Below are 22479 nucleotides of genomic sequence, written 5' to 3'. Positions count from 1 at the left end.
TAGAATGTACCTTTAGAATCAATGACAATGTCTTGTCCCAATTCTCTTGTAACACCTTACTTGCATGCAAGGAAATTCGCACTTCTACTGATAATTCTATCATGTGGTTAGCAATGGAGAAGCTGTTATCATGGATGAGGGTTTTAGCATGTGCAATATATTTCTACAATGCATCCATGTTTGGGAGAATCATATCCTATATGTCTACTAGTGTAGCTCTTATCCTAGCTTCTTCCCATAGCAATTTTGCTTGCATGTCAGTTAGAAATCTGATCTTTGTATAGTCAGCAAAACTATAGCTTGGGTCAAGTGACAACTGGTATGCACTTGCCTTCAGGTCTTCATCAATCTTGGAGAGATTTTCTTTAATACCTTGGATGAAAATGGATGTGTCACAGAGTTTACCAAATAGAGAAGTCACATTGTTGCAAGAGGATACTAGTGAACCTAGAATGGTAGATAGATCTACTTGGTATATGGAAATATTGTGTGCAATAAGCTCCAATACCTTATTTTTATATTTATTCTCTTCTCTCTACAACAATTTCTCTTGTCCATTCAAATATTTGTTTAATTTCTGGACCACTTCTGCTAATTGTTGCAAAATAGGTTGACAAGTGTCAACCTTAGTGTTGAGTGCTTCTGTAAGAATGCTCTTTACATCTTCTAGCACTTGGAATTCTCTATTTCTTTCTTCTCAAAGCCTATGTTTCTTAGCTTTCTTCTATAGTAGCTCTCCTACTATATGCATTTGATTAGGATTTAGATTGGAGATATCCCAATTTGGGATAACTATCTCCTCATCAAGATCAATGCCTTCTTCCTTTTCTTTGCCTTTAAAAACTTTTGTACTCAGTTGAGACTTGGTCTCATCTATCTTTGTACTTATTATTTACATGCTACGAATAGAAATAATGGTAGAAATAGAAGGACTGGTAGTAAAAGAAGATATGGCATTGATTGAAGGAATAACTTGATGTTGAGAGACCAAAATTGATGGAGGAGGAAGTACTAGCTACTCGGTAGATGAAGTGTTGGTCATTTCTGTCAATGAAATATTGAGCTAAATAGGTGCACAAACTTATTGAGTGCTTGGATTAGCAGTGTTTGACATAATCAACTTGGTAGTAACTTTCTTTGAGCTAGATGTCTTTGAAACTTTTCTTAGAGAATGAGGAAGTGAGGCAATAATGGTTATTGAATCTTCTCTGGGTCGATCTCCTCAATGCTCTAAATCTCTGAGAGATTCTCCTTGGTAGCTTCCTATTTGCATTCCTCATCATCTATATTCTCATCATTTGTTTCTTCTCCATTATTAATTCCTTCTTCTTCCTTGTCATCTTCACCATCATCATCCTTATCACTAACATGAACCAAAAAATCACTTTGCTTATGAATATTGAAAATGTTCTTCCATGTGTTGTTGGCATTCCTTACCACATGCTTAATGTCATTAATCAATATCAAGCAAGTGTTAAACATCAAGAACAATATGTCATTTGACCTTGCTGAGTTGATGTTGAACCAACTCAACAAGAACATGGAGTTGTATATCTTAACTGTGTACATTTAGTTTGAATTTTAGTTCCATATTAGTGACACAACTAATCTGTAGTGCCTGCCCCTAAGTCGCATTTCTGTTATCATTGCCAAACTCTTTTAGGCCAATTTATGTTAGATGATCAGTATTATTATTTGAGAGATTATCAAATGTTGTTTTACACTCAGTTTATTATATGATGAGATTACTTGGTACTCTATATTTCATGCATGTATGATGATTATTCAATGTTTTCAATTATCAACGATGATTAGTTATATGGTTTATTATCACGCGTGCTTTCTTATGGATACTTACCCCATACTGCATGTGTATGGTGTGCGTGTTTGTTTTCTTTATGTATGGTGTTTTTGATGTGGTTAAGGAAGGGAGTCGTAGTCACCTGCTAGTCGGGATCTACACGATGCACCACTTCCTGCCATTGTCTGTTTAGCTTAGAATATTGTGTCTGTACATGCGTGAATTTTATGCAGGTTGTAGGTACTGGGTATCGACTTCCCTGAATTGCCAGGATGAGCGTACCCTATCGCATTGTCTCAATGGTAAGAGAGGGGAGATAAACTCTTAAGTCCAAATCCTAAACCCTTTAGCCAATTGTCCTAATTGATAATTAGGACAAGTATCTGAGTTAAGTACCCTCCGAATGCATCAAATGATGTTATTTTGTGATTATAACCCTTTTTGTTTGATTTAGTATGTGTTCTTCTATGATGGGTTTTCATATGTTGCTTTATGAGTCCTTGATGTATTTTCTATTAATTAAGTTTAATTAAAAGGATTAATTAATGATTTAATTTAATAGAAAATTATTATGATATTTTAATATTTAATTATATTTAATTAATTGAGAAATTAATTAAATAAAAAGAATTAAATTTGGAAATAAAAGTTTTAACTATAATTTTAGAATGTGATAATATTTATTTAATTTAATAATAATATATATTTAGAGTTCATTTTTAAATAAATGCTAAATATTATTATTAATTGAATTAATAAATATTTTATCAATTAAAGTTTCTTAAATAAATTAAAGTGGAAAAGATATTAAATTATTAAAGGTTTCTAGATCGCATGATCTAAGCACGAGTTTAAATATAAAAGAAATTAATTAAAATGATTAATTAATGATTTAATTTAATAGAAGATTATTATGACATTTTAATATTTAATTATTTTTTTATTTAAATTAGGAAATTAATTAAATGAAAGGAATTAAATTTGGAGATAAAAGCTTTAAGTCTAAATTTAGAACGTGATAATATTTAGTTAATTTAATAATAATATATTTAGAGTTCATTTTTAAATAAATGCTAAATATTATTATTATTTGAGTTAATAAATATTTTTATCAATTTAGTTTCTAAAATAATTTAAAAAGTGAAAATATAATTATTTAATAAAAGATTCTAGTTCGCATGACTTATGCATAAGATTAAATAAAAGAAATTTATTAAAAGATAAAAAAAAAGTGAAAATAATAATGTTACTTTAATTTCATAAAGTGCGCATGAGATTAAAAGTAATAAAGATTAAAAATAGAAGTCAAGTGGAATATTAAATAAAGTTATTTAATAATTCAACTTAATATGCATGAAAGATGAATGCAAAATAAAATAAAAGATAATAAAGGTTAATTTGGAGTTAACTGAGTTATGCAATGAGTCTTCTCGGGTGAACGCACAATTAGTGCCCCGATTTGAGGAGAATTTTCTTATCACAACTTTGGGGGTTCATTTCTGGAGACATGAAGATTGGACACGAATTTTGGGGAGAGAAATTTTTAGGGACGAATCTGGATGCAAATTTGTGGAAGCGAATCTTCTCACAATTCTCGATTGGTTACGTGTTAGCATCAGATTGAGGTAGAGTCTTGTGCTTTGACCACTGAATAATTATGCAATTATATTTTCTTCTCTTCTTCGTGATTGTAAAAAAAAGAATTGTTGGGTATTTTTGAATGAATCAATTTGAAACTTTGTCCATAGGAAAAATGAAATTTTACTTAAAACAGGGAGGGTTTGAAATCTAGAAAAAGAAAATAAGAAATTAAAAAACTTGAATGGTTAATATTTCCTCTATCACATTATATTTGTTAATATTTTTAAAAGTGAAAATAAAATTAATTAAATTTTTAAAAAAATAAAAAAAATAAAAAAATATTATTTATTCAAATTATTATTATAGAAACTTTAAAAAAAAAAAAAAAAAAAAAAACGAAACACACATTTTTATGAAAGAGAATGGATTTGAAAGTATTTATAATAAATAAGTTTTACACATTGTTTTAATATTTTAAATATATATATATATATATAAAACAAAATAACTTACTCCATAAACTTACCTTTTAAATCCGCTAGCGGCACCATGTGTATTATACCCTGCGGCTATATTAAAGGGCCAGCGGAATACATTCAAAGTTTGTGTAAATAGAATTGTTATTAATACTTTAGTAAAGTAGATGTTAATGGTTCATAAAGTTTTAATTTAGATATTTTAAAATTTTTAATAAACTCTTATTAATTAATATACGATTAAAGTTTCTTTTTAAAAAAAATTTTATAAAGCTTACGTATTGTTAATGTTTTTTTTTAAGGAAAGGTTATATAATATAAAGTTATTATAATTTAGATAACTTTTTAATTAATATGATTTATAAATAAATTTATTATTATTTAATAAATTTATTAATAGATTTTAATATTAAATATATTATTAATTAATAATACTTTATTAATAAGTTTTATAATGTAAATTTATTATTATATTTATTGATAGTTTTTATTATTAGTTGTTAATTTAAATATCGATGCATTTTAATATAGTTTTTTTTTTGTAATTATTAATTTATTAATAATTTTTGGTCAAATATTAATAAATTGATAATTAATGAAAATATTAATATAAGCATTTTGATCAATAATTATTAATTAATTTAATTAAAATTAGTTTAATTAAAGTTAATTAATAATGGATATTATTTGATAAAATTGTAAAATTATATTATTGATTTAAAACATGATGGGAGGGTAATTCTAGTTTCATTCGAACAAGTGATTGGGTCAACTTGTAGGGTTATCTAGAAATATTTTGAACTTGAATCATACCTTGAAACTAAAACTGAAACATTACATTAACTCAATAGTATATTATTAATCAAACCAAAACTTGATACCTATGTTCTGTTTTATGTATGTTGTTTGTGTTTTGGGGTTCTTGGGGTTGTATTAGCTTGACCAGTTCAGGTTGTTACCAGAGGCTCGGGGATCATGTGAATGTGATGTTATGTTGGTTTTGATCTCGATCTTTTAAACCCAACCCTAGTAATGTGATAGTATGCTCTATGATGGATGTATTTACTGTTTGTTATGGCTTTCCAGTCTCCTTGTGTGAAGCTGAGATGTACGTATTTGAGATACTTGACTTAACCATTTTTGAGTCTCGATCAGTTATATTTGATAACCATTTTTGAGTCTCGATCAGTTATACTTGGTTTGCTTTTCGGTCGCTTGAGAGGACTGAAGTGTTTGTTATGTTCTTGATGATGTCATGTTTTGACTTGACCATTTTGGAGTCTTCGATCAGTATTGTAATTTACTATTGGGATACTTTCTGGTTGCTCATTGGAGAACCATTGGATTTCGTGATTTATCATTGATGCCTTCAGTTGCTGATAGAGAACTGTCGTGGTCATATGATTATTATTTGGTGCTTATCTGTTGCTCATGAGGAAATGATGTAATTTTGTGGCTTATCTTTTATGATATTTTTTAATTGCTTGTATAGGACTGAGGTGATTTTATTATGATTCTTGATTTGTAATTTCATGAGCCTAGGGTAGGTTATCTATGTGTAGAATCGGGAAGTGGCTTGCAATGGGGATCGGGGCCCTAAGAGGCTGCCTGGAGTAACCCATTGTAAGTTGATTTAATAAGTGAAAACATTTACACTAAATAAGGGAAAATGAACCTAATAAGATAATTGTATGTTCTCTCCCATGCCTTGAGTGCTAGTACAGACTAGGATGGGGTAGAGAGAACGCTTGGTTACGACCTTGCATTCCATAGTATGCCTCGTCAGTACGAGAGGATACTAATGGCCGCAGGATCAGTAGGGACCCAGGATTCCTAAGGGATTGCTCGGGTAACTTCTACATGACTTTTGCGATGACACTTTCCCGCTTGCATATTAGGTTTCCTACGTGTCTTTGTGGTACCTCTGGGATTTAGATGTCGATCTTTTTAGGAACCCTTGAGTTAGCATACTTATAGGATTTCTTGGACTTAGAGAGTACTTGTGTTTTGTGTTTTGATACCTTGTTTGGGACTTGAGACTATCTCCTCAGCGCGGTGGGAGTGGACCATTTAGGTTCCACACGGTCGGGTGGTAGTGCTTTTTACTCTTACCATTGAGATCCGTTCCATGGTCACCGTGGCTGGAGTTTTCGTGATTGGCATTTACCTTCACTATGTCCTTGGATTATTATGATGGATGGTTAGATTTTATGTTAGATGTTTTATCATTATGGATGTATGGACGTATCAAGTATGGTGAATAGTTTTGTATATATCTTTACTGTACTTTGTATCATGGATTCATGGAGGTTGATGTATTTCTATTATTACATATGTATATTCTTTTAAGCCTTTCATACCCTGTGACTTGTATAGTGGATGATTGAGCATTCCGAATTAATTTGCCGAGAGGCATTTAGAACAAATGTATATTATGAACATGGGACTTTCTGATTATTCTTTCATATGTATGTGATAGTTGTTAGACTTAGATTTAATTAAATTTAAACGTGACTCAACGTCTTGGGATCTTTAAGAAATGTAACTTACAATGTATGTTGTCAATGATTACATGTTATTGCTTCCGCTACTATGTGTTTGATGTGTACGTTATACTTCTTGTTAAAATAAAAATAAAAAATGTTTAGCAAACTTAGTAAAACTTTAGGTTAATTCTTTTGGATCCCTTGGCGGGGTGTTACATAATCAAGTCATACCCCTTTCCATCCCATTCGACAAGGGTTTTTTTCCCAAGTTTCACCTAACCTAGGGTTTTGGTGGTTTTAGCCTTCACTAACATTGGAAGCCCTGTGATCCTATGAATCATTTTCTTCATTATCAAAATAGGTTACTCTAACCATAATTGCACATTATGTGCATAGCTGAGGATACATCTTATACACTTTATTTGAAAGTCTTGGGGCATGTATGGAATGTGAGTCAAACCCTTCACCTCTATGTGTTGATGTTTCAGCTTTAGCACACCATTCATACACAACTTTTTCAAGGTTCCATCCATTTCCAAGGTTCCTATATCTTGAATAGAACATCAAAAATGTGAACAAATATCATTAATCAATAGAACTATAGATGGAATTTGAGATTGAGCTTCACTTTGATCTAGGGTTTCTGCAAAAACTAGACTAAGCTTAAAATTTGGTGTTTTTCACTCAATGCCTTGAACTATCATTTTGGATCCTTTCTTTATCTAGTTGCCAAAGGATGCCATCGCTTGGTAGGGTTTGAGAAAATACTGAAATAATTTGCATAGATCACTTAGATGCACAAAAATTTCTCTTCACAAATAGCTCTTGAAAATTCATGGTAACAAATAAATTTGATTTCACCTTATTATAAATTTTTGCCTTTCAATTGCCATAAATCAATGGTAAGATTGCTTGGTTGATGAAATTTTTTCTTCCACTTAGCTTGAATTAAATACTTGGTAGTAACATTCACGACTCAATGTCCCTATAAAACTTAGTTACTCCTAACCTTGCTCGATATGTTCTTGCAACCCATCCTAGCTCGGTAAGGTCCAAAATTCTTTAGACACTCTATGATCCCTTTGCATCTTGAATGTTGATATGGATCTTTATTTTTTGCTAACTAGAACTAATGTAATATGTCTACTTTAGAATCCTAGTTCTAGTTCTCTTTGAGGAAGATCAAGTATAGATGCTTGAGTCACCCAATTCTTGAGTGACATGTCCTTCATTGCTTGGACTTGCATCCTTAGAAGATTTTGAAATCCACTATTGTCTCATCTACTTTCTAATATTGTCAGTCTTGGCTCTCTTTTCATCTTCAATTCTTCTAGTATTCATACAATTCTTGGCAAGATGACCAAGTTATGTACAAATGAAACATCTTCTAGTGGTGTCTCTTATTCTCATGTGATGTTTTACACAATTCATTCCAATGTGTCCAAATTCTCCACAGTGATGACATCTGCACCAAGTGTTGTAGTCCCACCAAATATAGCTTTTACAATTTGTTCTGCTAGATTCAATATCTTATTTTTGCATTCAAAATATTTGTGCCCATGCTTCTTGCATTTCTAACATTTTCCCTCAAATTTAGGTTTCTCTTTTCATTCATTAGCTCTATGACCATGTTGATTTCAATTGTAACATTTTTATTGAATTTATCTTTCCTATTCCTCCAATATTTGGTTGGCATGTGATCTAGTTTACCATAGTGACTGTAAGTAGGTTTCTGATTCTTTTGACTTCCTTGCTTAGATAACTCGCCTTTTTCAATATATCTAATTCCTTCTTTGCTCTTTTATCTGTATTAGATTTTCTCATTTAGTTAATTCATGTCTACTTGAGATTTCATCATCCTCTCATTGGTTTGTCTTTTAGTGTTTAGATCATTCTATAATATTTCATTCTCTGATCTTAGATTCATGATCTCTTCATTTTTATTAGTAAGTTGATCAATGAAGTTTTCTTGTTGAAGGGATAGATGTTTAATTTCATTGTTATTTCCTTCTAACTCTTCTTTTATCTTGTTTATTTTTCTCCATTACTTCACACAATCTTAGTGATTGAATTTTTTGCTCTCTTCTCAACTTTCTTATTTCTTCTTGAAGTGTGCCATTATTTTATAATAGTTCTTTGAATGCTTTATTTGAATTAGTCTTTGAATGGATGCCTTAAATTATTTCTTCAATTCAAAGTTGGTCATTCATATGTACTAAAAGATATTTTCTTCTTGTCAAGGATTGAGAGAGTTGCTCTTTTTCTTTCTTGATTTGTCCAATAGCCAATTCCAAATTCAAATTTTCATTGTCAATAGCCTTATCAAGTTTGAATACCTCCATAGCTTCTAATCATTGTTCAAGCTATTAAACATATTCTCTAAGAACCACAAAGCTCTAATACCAATTGTTGGAATATATGATAGGCTAAGTTACTAAGAGGGTAGGGGTGAATCAATAACTTATAAAACTTAATCCTTATTTACCCATTAATCCTTCATGTGTATTTTGATCTAGTTGCATGCATGAAAAACTAAAAGCATTAAAACATTCATAATACTTTGATGCACAATATGGTGACCCAAAAACCTTCCAAATAGAAAGTAAAGCTGGGGTGGGGATGATACCCACAAGCTTTAGTAAAATAATATAAAGTTGTCCTCTTAAGGCTTACAATGATTACTTCTAATGATCTGCCCTATTAGGAGCAATAAGGACTACTAGGTCCAGCTTGCAAAAGGATTTCCAAACATACAATAGAGTATGCACTCAATAAAGAGATTTGCAAAAGACTGTTAAGTCTACCCTATGAAATGATTTAACTATTCCACCTATTAGGATGAACTCGTGGTTGATCTCTAATCTACAACTTGATTTTCTAAATGAGATTTCTTTGAGTGTAATGATAACCTTTCTGTGGTGGATAAATCTTTGTTGCTCCTTATACTATTGTAGCTCTTTTACTTTGCACTTTTATTCTTATTAAATTCACATCATACTCATGTCATATATATTATTTTGGATGCGATACAATACATTACATATATACCAATTCAATAATTTACAAATCAAAAAAGTCAGTTGCAGTAGAAGTTTCATCAAAATACACAAATTCAGCCCAACTGTAGGAACTTAGGTTTTGAAGAGTAACTTGGTGAGGTTCGAATACTCAAAATTCATTATCAATGCTTGACATCGTCATGTATTCTAGATGTAGAAGCTTAGTCTATACTGATTACTTCCAAGTAGTCTAAACTTGGTCTACATTGGTGACTCAATGAATGCTATGAAACTCGACATATAAACTCAATCATTTGATTCACACTACATAGCTTGGTCAATGCTATTACTATGAGCTTAGTATAAACTGAATCACTTGGTTGACACTATATGGCTTAGTTAACACTGGATTCACATTGTTGAATCTGTGAATTGGGCAACCACTATAGAACTTGGTTTACATTGAGTGACTCGATAAACATTATGAAGCTTGATTACATTGATAATCACCAACTTGATCGAAACTAATCAGCACAAACTAAATATTGTTCCTAATAGTCGGTACCAACTGTAGAACTTGGTAGTGTCTAAATTACTTGGTTAATAATGTTAACTGTACAATAAGCTTGATAACTATTCATTATCTAAATAAATGTGTGTCTCTAATAAACAAACTTGACTATAATGTTAACAATTGTAGGTCAAGACTATCAAACAATTATTGAATGATTATTTAGTGCCCTGTGGGTCATCTTTTGGGTCTCAACAACTATCTATAAATTGGGCACCCAATTTTTGAATTAAGAATTGGGTGCCTAAATCTAAAGCTATGGGTGGGAATTTCAAATTGGCATCAAGTTTTACCCTGGGGAAGGCATGGTACAAGCTTTGTGGGACCAAGCCCATGCCATTATCTATCAAATTTTGACAAAGGCAATTATTCAACTATTTTAGGCATTGCCATAATTTTTATAGTGTCTTCCTAGTCAAATTTTTTTACAAAATAATAACCTGTTATAGATCCTTTTGTTCTAATTTCATAGATGTAAATTTTCTAGTATTATGAGTTCTTTTTTTTTTTCATTTTTTATTAATCAAAAAGTGTTACCTAAACATAAAATAGAGAGATTCACTAAAACTTTATTATCTTTTTAAATTTTTCATATTTCTTAAATTAAGTTACATCTCATAAATTTGCAGAAAATTCTTTTGAAGTTTTGGAAAATAAAATAAAAAAGTTAAATTTTAATTAAATTATGGTATCTCTACATTAGAGTTTTTTGAAATTAGCTTAATTGTCAATTAAAAAAATTTAAAAATCATTAAAAAAGTTAAGGAAAATTATTCTAATCAATCTTTGGTGTGTTAGATAACTACTTTTAAAATGATTCACATAAATTCATCTAGTTGTATCAAATTATGGTGTCCATACATGACGATGGTATGGTCTTGAAACAATAATTTTGAAAATGCAGTTTCTAAAGATCCATACAAAGCAAAAAAATATTTCATATAAGTATTCAAATAAATTACATATTCAAAAAGTAAATTTTGAGCAATAAGATTTCTATTACTAAAATTTTATAATATTAAAACTACATGTGCCTCAAATTCTACCATCATTTGACAAGAGAATCTAAAAATAGGAAAAACACTTCCACTTTTTGGCCAAAAGAGAGACCCAACTTCTTGCACTAACACCATTGATGTCAAACCTTAGTGTAGAGTGCCATATTAGTTGATTTATGAAGAGGATTTGAAAAGGGAGATAACTAGATGAACTAGTGAGTTGTTCAGTAAAGAGGAGCAAGTGTATTAGAATTACAATGGGCACTTGATCAAGTAGTCTTTGACAAGATAATGTATTGTTTAATAATTACATGAAATGAAAAATATTGTTGAGCTGATGCATAGAAGCAATGCCAAGAAGTTTAGTAAAACATTAAGCTTGACCAAGTAACACTTTTACTAGGTCAATGGAGTAGAAGATTAAGGAACTTAAGAGCTAGCTGAGAAAATAATTTCAGTTGATTGATAGTTATGGATGAGAAAATTGAAGGAGAAATTTTAGTAGTGCTTGACCATAGAGAAGACCAAGAAAACTAGTGAAAGTTGAGTGATATAGAATGGTAGAGAGTGACATAAATAGTGTTGACCAAAAGAAGAACACGGTGATGACCAGGAATGTCACCAAATAATAGTTTCTAATAGAATTATTTTTAGATTAGTCAAAATGTGTGGATGATAAGGATTGACGAGCTGGCATATTTATTGCATGAATTGAGTTTGTTATGTGATCAAAGGAAAGTAGTTAAAGAGATAGTGTTGACCAAAAGGAGAACACAATGATGACCAGGAATGTTAGCAAATAATAGTTTCTAATAGAATTGATTTTGAGGCCAACATAATTATATTTTTAGATTAGTCAAAATGAGTGGATGATAAGGATTGATGAGCTGGCATATTTATTGCATGAATGGAGTTTGTTATGTGATCAAAGGAAAGTATTTAAAGAGAAGTATCAAGAAGTATCAAGAAAGGAGTAGAAGAAAAAAATTATGGATAGTCATTGAATCTAATAAAATCCTATGATCTACGATGATGTTTAAGTAGAAAAAGATCATAACTACATATTTAAGGAGGCATAAGGGATGTTTTCTAAGATTTGATCCATGTTGATTGGCAATTTTTTGCAAACTTATGAATAATAGACTAATAGAGGAAAACTAAAAATATTTGAGAAGGGTGATTGCTTGAAGGTTTTCCATCCAGATCAAAGATGGAGATTATAATGGAGTCTACTCAGTGAACCATCAAACGAGATGAATGAAGCTCTCAATTCACAAAGTGATTTATATCATCAAAAATCAAACCTAGTTGTTACTTTCTAATGATCATGGCAATCAAAATCCTTTAATCAAGGTGACATTCTAGTGGAATGATCTAAATACTTCAAACCAGGCCACCCCTAATAGGGTGATTATATCCTTTAACACTATCACACCAAACAATGTGTTTTGTAACCTTTAATAGGGTTGGCTCTTAACCGATCTCATTTTGGAAGAGCAAAAATTTGTAGCATCTTACATAGTGGTTTTTCTCAATTTGGGTTTCCACATTAAATCCTAGTGTCATATATGTGTGAATGTTATATGTGTGATGCATGCAACTTATTATTGTTTTTTTTTGTTAGTCTATATATACACAATAGATACTCTTCACTAGATTACCAAAGGAAAGTTGGCATGGATTCTGTGTTGATCAAGTTCACTTAGTTACCAAAGGAAAGTCAGTTTAGAATTAGTATTGACAAAGATGGGTCAATTAATGAAGAGTTTCTCTGAGTTGACCAAGTACTCAATTCTATATTAGCTTACTAACATCATATTAAGTTTGATTGATTTATTGGTTAATCCTAGCCAACTTAAGGGATGAAATTTGTTTGATTAAAACGATATTCAAGCTGACTTGACAAGTATATCCATACAAGTATAAGGTCAAGATGAATATTGAATTGTGAGAAGCATGGGATTGAAGAAGATGAATTAAGAAATTGAATTAGAAAGATATTGGAGTATCCGACTTGACTAACCCAAAAAGAAAATTCTAATCAAAGAGGATCAATCATTTGAGCCAGAAGAGAGATCTAAAATCAGTAAAAATAGGTACATCAACAATCAGGTCAAGTCATTGTTACTCTCAAATAATTGTAGCAATCAATCAAATCTCCTAATAGAGTTAGCCTAACAACTATTTGCCAAATCCTCTAACAAGTTGACATTTTTAGATTAAAGTGTTTGAAGACCTCTAACAAGGCCACTCCCAATAGATTGAATTAAAGTGTCTAACAAGGTCACACCTAACAGTGTGTTTTGGAACATTTAACCAAGTTGGCTCTAAATAGAGCTCACTTCAAAAGAGTGAAAAAGAGTAACTAGTTGCAATTGGTGGTATTCCCAAATTGGATTTCCATGTTAAATCTTGGTGTCTCTTGCATTCATGTTATTTCCTTTATGTTTCTACAACTAAGTTAAGTAAGATTAATCACAATTAATATCTTAAAATCTGCATGTTTAGTGTTAACCAAGTGATAGTAATATATTCAATGTTAACCAAGCTACAATAGAATATTCAGTGTTAAACGAGTTGTAACAAGTTATTGTTTTATAATTGTGTTGACATATTAAAGGGAATTTTTGATTTATTTCTATGGTAACTAATTCAATCCTCCCCTCTTAGTTACTCCTTTCAATTTCCAACAATTGGTATAAAAGCATTTGGAGCTTACACATAAGGTTTCAAGGATGTAAGCTAAAGATGAAGATGTCTTACAGAAGGGAGATTCCTAAGCTGAGTAGAGATAACTTATAAGCATGGCAAAAACTCATGAAGCTACATTTAAAAACCAATAGAGACACAAGCCTAAAATATCTAGATAAAAAATGTGTGGCACTTGTTTGACCTTTATCTATGGATCAAATTGTAGAAAAGAAGAGTCATAACATAAAGATAATTGGCATTGCCTCTACTCTCAATTATATTGAATTTGAGGAAGTCAAATATTTTCCTACTCCTCATGTGAAATGTGGAAAAAGTTAAAAGATATCTATGGAGAAGATGACAATATGAGGAGAGATAAGGTAGAAAGTTGAAGATGTCAATTTGGCTAGATGAATATGAGAGAAGATGAAAACAATGCACAATACATTAAAAGAATAAAAGTAAATGTAAGTGCAATCAGAGCCTCAAGAAGGAAAATAGATGATGTGACAATAGTCAAAAAGCTATTCATAACTCTTCTTCTTAGAGTGTCATCCATTTAAGAGATGAGATGTGATTCTAAAAATGATATAACTTTAGATGCACTAGTGAGAAGTTTGACATCCTTTGAGTTAGATAAATTTGATAATTATGTTCCTAACTCTAGTAGCATTGAGTCTACATTTCAAGATAAACTATCACTCAAGAAGAAAGGTGGAAAATCCAAAAGAAAAAATTCTGACACTGAAGATGAAGACAATATTGGTGATTACCTTGAAGTCATTGAAGCCCTTCTTGCAAGAAGATTCTATAAAGGCAAAGGAAAGTACAAAGGGAAAATACCTCTAATCTATTTTTCTTCTGAAGAAGTTGGTAACGTTGTTGCAAGGTATCCAAACAAAGAAGGCAAAGAAGAAAAGAAGAATGCCAAGTACAAAGGAAAGAAAGACTTCAAAAGCTAAAAAGACTACATGGATAAAGGTAATAAATCTTGTTTCATGGCTAAAGATATTGATAGTAGTAATGAAGATGATTAATGGTTTACATTGATGTAAAAGATGAAATAGATGATGAAAATGATAAGTTGGCCCTCATTTCTCATATTAGAAAGAATGGTACATGGGATATTTATAGTGGTTGTTCTAAACACATCACTGGTGATATATCTAAATTTGAGCACTTGGAACACTATGACAGTGGGAGTGTCAGATTTGGAAATGATGAACCTTGTTATGTAAAAGGAAAAGGGTTTTGTTACATTAACCAATTAACTTAGATGTGACAATGCTTACTAGGTTAAAGGACTGAGACACAATCTACTTAGTGTGGCACAATTGAACAACATTGGATTCAAGGTAGAATTCATGAATGGCATGGCCAAGCTGTTGGATGGAAAAGAAAATCTTGTTTGGTTTGGCAATAAAACCAAAGAGAAACTATTATATCTAGATCTAATTTAAATTTCATGTTTCCTAGCTCAATTAGAGGAAAGATGCTAATGGCATAAAAAGTTGTGTCATGTGAGTTTTGATAACCTAATCAACATAAGCAAGAATGAAAGAGTGAGAGGAATTCCAAGTCTAAAGAAACCTGATATGGGCATGTGCAAATATTGTCAAATTGGAATGATAAGTTTCAAAAGAAAGAATTATCATTCTGAAGAAGTTCTAGTGTTCGCTCATACAGATCTTTGTGGACCCATTGGCATAGAAAACTACTATGGAGATAAGTAATTTATCTTATTTGTTGGTGATTATTCCTAGATGATGACAATTATGTACCTAAAAGATAAATCTAAAGCATTTCAAAAATTTAAGTGGTATTTGGCTACAGTGGAGAAAGAAATTGGAAATAAACTAAAGTGTCTAAGGTTAGATAGAGGAGGAGTATTCATCTAAAATGAATTTAATAAATTATACAATGAAAGAAGAATGAAGAGACAAGTATTTTCACCTCATACACCTCAACAGAATAGGCAAACAACAAACCTATTGAATATATATATATATATATATATATATATATATATATATATATATATATATATATATATATATATATATATATATATATATATATATATATATATATAGAGAGAGAGAGAGAGAGAGAGAGAGAGAGAGAGAGAGATCCTATGCATTATGCAACAAAAAAATTGCACATACCCTAACATAATATAACTATATAACTATTATTGAAACCTAGAAAACTTGAATCTATTTTTAAAATGACTTACAAACTTGACCAGAACAATGAAATTGTATTAGCAAAGTGAGCCCATGAAAGGATTAATATCACCAAAAAAATAACACAAATTAAAGAATAAAAGACATATTAGAGCCCTATTTTTTATGAAATGATTCTAAATCAAGAAAGTAAAACAACTCATAGTCCAAACTCCATAAAAACAACTAAAAATGGGAATAAACAAGACCCCTACAAACCCTTCTTTATGAAGGAAAGAAGGAAAGAAGATTATAGCTGTTGCAAAAAAAAATCACATTTTTTCTATGGACATTTGACTAGCTAGATTTGTCTGGTGTAACTATCCTCTAAAGATTCACACCCGATTACTTTTTGAATACTTTTCAAATTTTCAAGGAAAATAATATTTTGATTAATATGTGACACCATAAAGAATCACAAAGTATGGATATTCTTCATACTTAAATAAGAATATTCTTCATACTTAAATAAGAATTGATATTGTTTGGTCTTGAAAAAAAAATAGTTTTTCTATTGCCTAATGACATGAATTAGAAACTACATGTGTTGAAAGTAGTCTGAGGGATGGATTTTGCAAATAGAACCCTAAGTTTAAATCTAAAAGATGCAAGTTCATAAGATAAGTTTGACAGAATATTTAATTACTTAGTGTGAATATAAGGGATGTATTTTGCAAATAGAACCCTAAGTTTAAACCTAAAAGATGCAAGCTCATGATATGAATATTGATAGAATATTTAATTACTTAGTGTGAATATCTACACTTAAAGCTTTGTAGATCATCAACATAAAATAAAGGCTTCCCAATCAAGGTATGATGCAAAGACTATAATAATAATAATAATATAATGCATCAAGGGTAAATTAACTATAGTAAATAAAAATAGCAAGATCTAATTAAATAATTAAAATAGATTTGTAAATTTCCAAATGCAAAATAATCTAAAAAAAATTCATGCAAAAACAATCACAGTTTTTTATTAGGAAAATAGGTTTTATAGGGATCCTGAAACCCAAAGTTTTACAATAGAAAACAACTTAAAGCAGAAAAGACAAAAAAAAAGCTGCCTCAAAAGGCCAAAAACAAAAAGGCCCGAAGCCTGAGAAACAAAGGCCAGGAACAGAGCCTGGTGAGCAGACTAGTGTCCCTTCTTTTCCATTTCCTGCAGGGTTTCTGCAGCGTCACTTTCCTTCTGGTTGGCCTCTTCCTCCTAGATCGTGGGGAGGAAATGCATCTAGTCCCCCTGACTTTCCTGGATTACAGTCTCTTTCTGAGGATCTTCCCGGCTGGTTCTGTTCTCTGTACTCTACTCCACATTCCCCACAAGACCGACATTGGTCAGATAGTCCCCTAGATTAAGAATGTTTTCATTCGAGGTATGGAGGGTATCCACAATCTAGTGGACGAAATCCAGCCTTTGGACCTTCTGCTCGAGCCGGGTGATTTTTTCCTCCTGATTGTCTCTAGGGTCCTGGCTTCTGTCTTTTTCCTGGCTGCCCACCTAGTCTTTACTACCTCTGGCCTCATCATCCTTGACATCCCCCCTGTTGTTGTTCTGGTTGGACCTGTCCTTTAGAGTCTCAATTTCCTGAAAAAAGCCACTTAATGGAGCAAAAATTATCAATCAGGCTGTTCTTTGCACTGTTGAGAAAGTTGAAACCTGTTTCACGAACATTGTTAGAGAGAACCAGAAGAGTCAGGTCAAGGAGCTTGTCATAGTGGGTGCTACTGTTGAGATCCCCCAACACCTGGATTTTAGCAGGTTCTCTAACAATGCCCATACTGACCCTATCCACATTGAAATTGCTTCAGGCTCTTCTCTTATTTTTCCTAGTGGCCTCCCCCCCCCATTTTAACCATGATTTCTATCATCTCTTCTGGGGGCAAAATGGGGACCTCCAGGGGGGAGGTGGGCGCAGTAGGGTTGGGGGGCAAATTAGCATGGTCACTGAGATGATCATGGGTTGGGGTCTAGTCCAATTTTCTTTTCTTGGGGTTATCCTAGGTTACCAAGGGGGTCACCTCCTTCTTGTCATTATCTTTCTCCTTGTCGTCTTCCAACTCACTTTCCTTCTCTGCCACTGAATCTGCCTCCTCCGACTCCGTATTCGACTCATCACTAGACTCCTTAGGATGAGGGGAAGGGGGGTTAGGGGGAGGGCACCTGGGGCTCTTCCTACTAGGGAAGCGGGGAGAGGGATTGGCTTTTGGGGTTTCAGACTTGACAGGTTTCACAACGCACACCTCCCCTGAGTCTGAGCTGGCAGTGTCCTCCGAGGAGCCACCCGAAACCCCAATGGACTTGACTCTTGTTTGGGTTTTTAGAAACTCAAAAATGAGGAGTAGAAGACCTTCGTGAAGGGCAAGGTTCTTGATAGGACATTTCTTGTAACTCTCTATATTCTTAGTCATAGAAGTATAAATATAGAAAGGAAAGGAGATTTTCACTTTATGTCTAAAATGATTAAGCAGAACAAAATGATGGGTCCTGACTCTATCAAACCTGGGCTCCAAAGTGACATACTCTATGATGATCCTCAGAACATGCCCCCAGATCTTCTTGATGGACTCAATGTCATAGTAGGTGTCAATCTTTACCTGTTTTCTTTTCTCCTTGTCGTTCTTGACGAAAGCGTTGATAGCATTGGCAGACATCTTCTTATCCCTGAAGAAGCTCATGCCTTCCTGGGAGAAGCCTGTGACCTCCGCAATGAGATCCTCTATGATTTGGTGGGAGACACCATCAATTTTGACCTTTCCGTTGTGCCAGGTTTCAACCATAATCTTGGTAACCCCCGCATCGAAACCATGGAGCCTCTCCATGAAGCTGGTTATGCTGCCCTTCTAGATTTTTTTCCAAACCTTCCCTTTTTCTTTCTAGCTCTCTGTTTCTCCCCATGGCTCTCTTCTAATCCTTTCTCCCACCATTGCGATATTATGCCTCTCTAACCCTAAACCCTTAACAGAATTGCAGAGCTCAAAGAGCAAAAACAATCATAGTTATATGTATTTTAATTTAAAATTAATTGGTTATATAGCTGCATTGTGATCCCTCCATAGGCTAAGCCTCAATTAACGACCTCAAGGTTATCCTTATCTAGATTTAGGTATGCTGAAAAGATTTTGTAAATGATTTTTAAGCCGAGAGGCATAGACCCAAACCGGCATAATACCTCCATATAGAGGTCATCAAAAATAATGCCCGTAAGAAAAAAGAACTTCTACATATTCCTTTCTTCCATGACACTTGGACGAATAACAGTGTGAATGTAACGGTCAATGTAGATGGGAATCAGATGGAATGCTCCATGTTGATGAGAATTGAAAGGGACGATCCATATACATAGGAAAATGATTTAATGCATCATCATAAATATGAGCAATTACACTAGAGTAGTTGGATTGATATGAATGAGGATGTGCTCAATGTTCAGTGAATAGTTACAAAACCTTTTGCCATTATTTATTCACATGCAAGTGACAGTAATGTAGGGTAGTGAGAAAAATAGGTAGTAGAAGCGTGAGATTATTTTTGTAGCCTGCAATGACACAACTGTTTTCACAGCCCAATTTTGATTTTCTAATTGCTTGATCTCTCTACAAGCTGCATCATGCGCTAAGGTAAATCTGTGATATGAATAATGTCAATCCCTAATATTTAATTTTAACTATATAATATGTTGTTAAATTCATTAGTAATCAAATTGTTGTTAAGTTCATTGCTCAAAATTATATTCGTAGATAAGTGTAGGAGATTTTGTATGACTCTTGTGAGAGATTTTGTGTTATTGTATTGAGAAATAGGAAATCTGATATCTACTATGAACTGATATATCAGCAGCAATACAAGTACTAGACAATGATAAAGATATCAGAAATAAACACTCTTACAATGAGATTGAAAAGAACAGCATATTATTATTCACTGATCTGATTGATTACAAACCAATGCAATGGCCTCTATTTATAGAGAGCCTATGATAGGAGGGAATTAATAAAAGATGTTTCTAGAGGATAATGAGATAATGTTGTATGATCTATTCTGGAGGACAGCATCCATATCCATTTAGCAAGAAAATCTGCAACGGTTATAACAGATGTGGATCCGCATGATTTTTTTTTTTGACTATTTCTAACACCCTCCCTTAATTTCTACCACAAAAAATATTGTGTGGGAGAAATTAATACAAGAATAAAGTTAAACATTAACTTCTTTGAGACATAACAAGGTTCGAAATTTGAGAAATTTGACTATAGACAATGATTTGGTAAAAATATCTGCAACTTGATCTTTAGTTCCTGTGAAGTGTAACTTGATGACTTTACTCTCCATGAGGTCTCGAAAAAAGTGATGATGAACTTCAATATGTTTGGATCTTGCATGGTAGATAGGATTCTTTGCAAGTTTGATAGTACTTTGGTTGTCACAAAATATGGTAGTTGGATGAGCTTGTAGATGACAGGTCTCTTCAAGTAATCTTCAGATCCATAGAGCTTCTTGAGATTCCTTTGATGCTGCAATATATTCAGCTTTTGTTGATGATAGTGTCACTGTAGATTGCTTCTTTCTGCTCCAAGAGATTGGTCTGGATCCAAGGTGGAAGATATATCCTGAAGTTGATTTCCTATCATCAATATCACCTGCATAATCAGAATCTGTATAGCCTACTAAAGTAGGGTCTCCTCCATGTTGGTACTCAATGCCAAGCTTGTAAGTGCCTTTGATGTACTTCAAGATTCTCTTAGCAGCCTTCCAATGTTCAATATGTGGATTTTGCATATACTTAGAGACAACACCAACTGCATATGCAATGTCCGGTCTAGTTATGGTGAGATACAAGAGACTACCAACAAGTTGCCTATATAGTTGTCCATCCACTCTCTTTTGATTAGAATGAACACTTAATTTTAAACCTACTTCACATGGTGTAGGAGATGGCTTACAATCACTCATATTAAATTTTTTTAATACATCAATAGAATATTTGGTTTGAGAAAGCAAGATCCTACTATCTTCTTGCCAAACTCGCATGCCCAAGAAATAGTGCATCAATCCAAGATCAGTTATCTCAAAAAATTTCTTAAGTTGTGTCTTGATGTTATCAATACATTGGCTAGAATCTCCTATAATGATTAGATCATCCACATATAAAATAATGATAACAATTTCACCTTCAATGTGCTTGACACAGACATCTGGGTCAGCTTTTCTCCTTTTAAATCCATTTGTTACAAAGAATTCATTTATTTTGGAGTACCATGCTCTTGGAGCCTGTTTAAGGCCATATAGAGATTTCTTCAATCTACATACTAGATGTTCTTCACCATGTTTAACAAATCCTGGTGGTTGTTGCATATAAATTTCTTCTTCTAAGTCTCCATATAAAAAAGCACTTTTGACATCCATTTGAAATATTTTCCATCCACATTTTGTAGCTAAAGCTATAATAGTTTGAATGGAAGTCATTTTAGCAACAGGGGCAAATGTTTCAGTATAGTCAATACCTTCTTCTTGTGAGAAGCCACGGGCCACTAACCTTCTTGCATCTTTCAATTGCTCCATCTGATGCGAACTTTGTTTTGCAGGTCCATTTGCAACTAACCACATTCTTTCCTTCTGGAAGTGTTGCTAATTCCCAAGTTCCATTCTTCATCAAGGAGTTGTACTCCTCTTGCATAGCCTCCTCCCATTCTTCTTTTCCTTTTGCTTCCTCAAATGTGCTTGGATTTTCAACCTGCATCACCTTAGCCATGAGAGCATAGTTAGCAACAATCTTGGGACCTTCTTGATAGACCTCTTGAATGCTTCGAGTTTTTCCTTTATTTCTTGTGTCTTCATCATCACTGCTGCTTGAATCTTCATCTTGCACTTCTTTTCCTTTTGTAGGAGATATCATATTTTTTTTTGAAACATTAGTGTCAATATGCTCATCTTCTTCAAAAAAAGGAACTTGAGAAAATGTAGAAGAATTAATATTCTCAAAGCCTTCATCAAACCAAACATTTCTTTTGATGTGAATTTTCTTTGTATTAGGATTATATAGCCTATATCCTTTTGATTCTTCACTATATCCCACCATGATGTATTTTTCACTTTTCCTTTCCAATTTACTTCTTTTTTCATCAGGGATGTGAGCATAAGCAGTGCAACCAAAAATAAAAAAATGAGATACAATAGTCTTTCTTCCACTCCAAGCTTCTTTAGGGGTTATGTTCATGACAGCCTTTGTAGGAGTTCTATTTAAAATATAAACTATTGTATGAATTGCTTTAGCCCAAAGATGTACTTCTATATTTCTAGAATGGAGCATACACCTAACCATTTCCATTATAGTCCTATTTTCCTTTCTGCTACCCCATTTTGTTGTGGTGAGTAGGAAATAGTGGATTCTTTCTTTATGCCATTTTGTTTACAAAATCCCAAAAATTCTTTATTCATGTATTCAGAACCCCTATCTATTCTTACAATTCTTAGAAAATTTCCACTTTGCTTTTCAGTTAGAACCTTAAACTCCTTAAATTTATGAAACACTTCATCTTTCTTTTGTAGAAAGTATACCCAAATTTTTCTTGAATAGTCATCTATGAATGTGAGAATATACCTTGCACCTCCAAGTGAGGGCATTTTGAAAGGACCCATCACACCGCT

At 32.5% G+C, this 22479-nt stretch overlaps 1 protein-coding gene across 1 annotated transcript; it reads right to left on the bottom strand.

Moving 5' to 3' along the window:
- Positions 1 to 20310: 20310 nt before the first annotated feature.
- LOC149539816 (uncharacterized) lies at positions 20311 to 21727 on the bottom strand. Its single transcript, XM_089802616.1, has 3 exons — positions 21368 to 21727; positions 21003 to 21102; positions 20311 to 20630 (listed from the first exon to the last, which is right to left on the bottom strand). The coding sequence occupies exons 1-3, from the start codon at positions 21725 to 21727 to the stop codon at positions 20311 to 20313; spliced, it is 780 nt and encodes a 259-aa protein (XP_089658742.1).
- Positions 21728 to 22479: the final 752 nt, after the last annotated feature.

The sequence above is a fragment of the Cupressus sempervirens genome, chromosome 9, assembly GCF_028749045.1.
Source record: "Cupressus sempervirens isolate cs-2001-9-10 chromosome 9, ASM2874904v1, whole genome shotgun sequence".
Lineage (NCBI taxonomy): Eukaryota > Viridiplantae > Streptophyta > Pinopsida > Cupressales > Cupressaceae > Cupressus > Cupressus sempervirens.
The sequence above is the reverse complement of the archived record's forward strand: the minus strand, read 5'-3'. Positions and strand labels throughout refer to the sequence as shown.

Excerpts from the sequence above, each read along its gene's own strand:
- LOC149539816 (XM_089802616.1), bottom strand. The coding sequence starts at position 21,727 with ATGATATCTCCTACAAAAGGAAAAGAAGTGCAAGATGAAGATTCAAGC. Across the intron at positions 21,103-21,367 it reads CAATTGAAAGATGCAAGAAG|GCTCCAAGAGCATGGTACTC; the intron begins GTTAGTGGCCCG and ends GGCCTTAAACAG. Across the intron at positions 20,631-21,002 it reads CTGTGTCAAGCACATTGAAG|TTGGTGTTGTCTCTAAGTAT; the intron begins GTGAAATTGTTA and ends TTGCATATGCAG.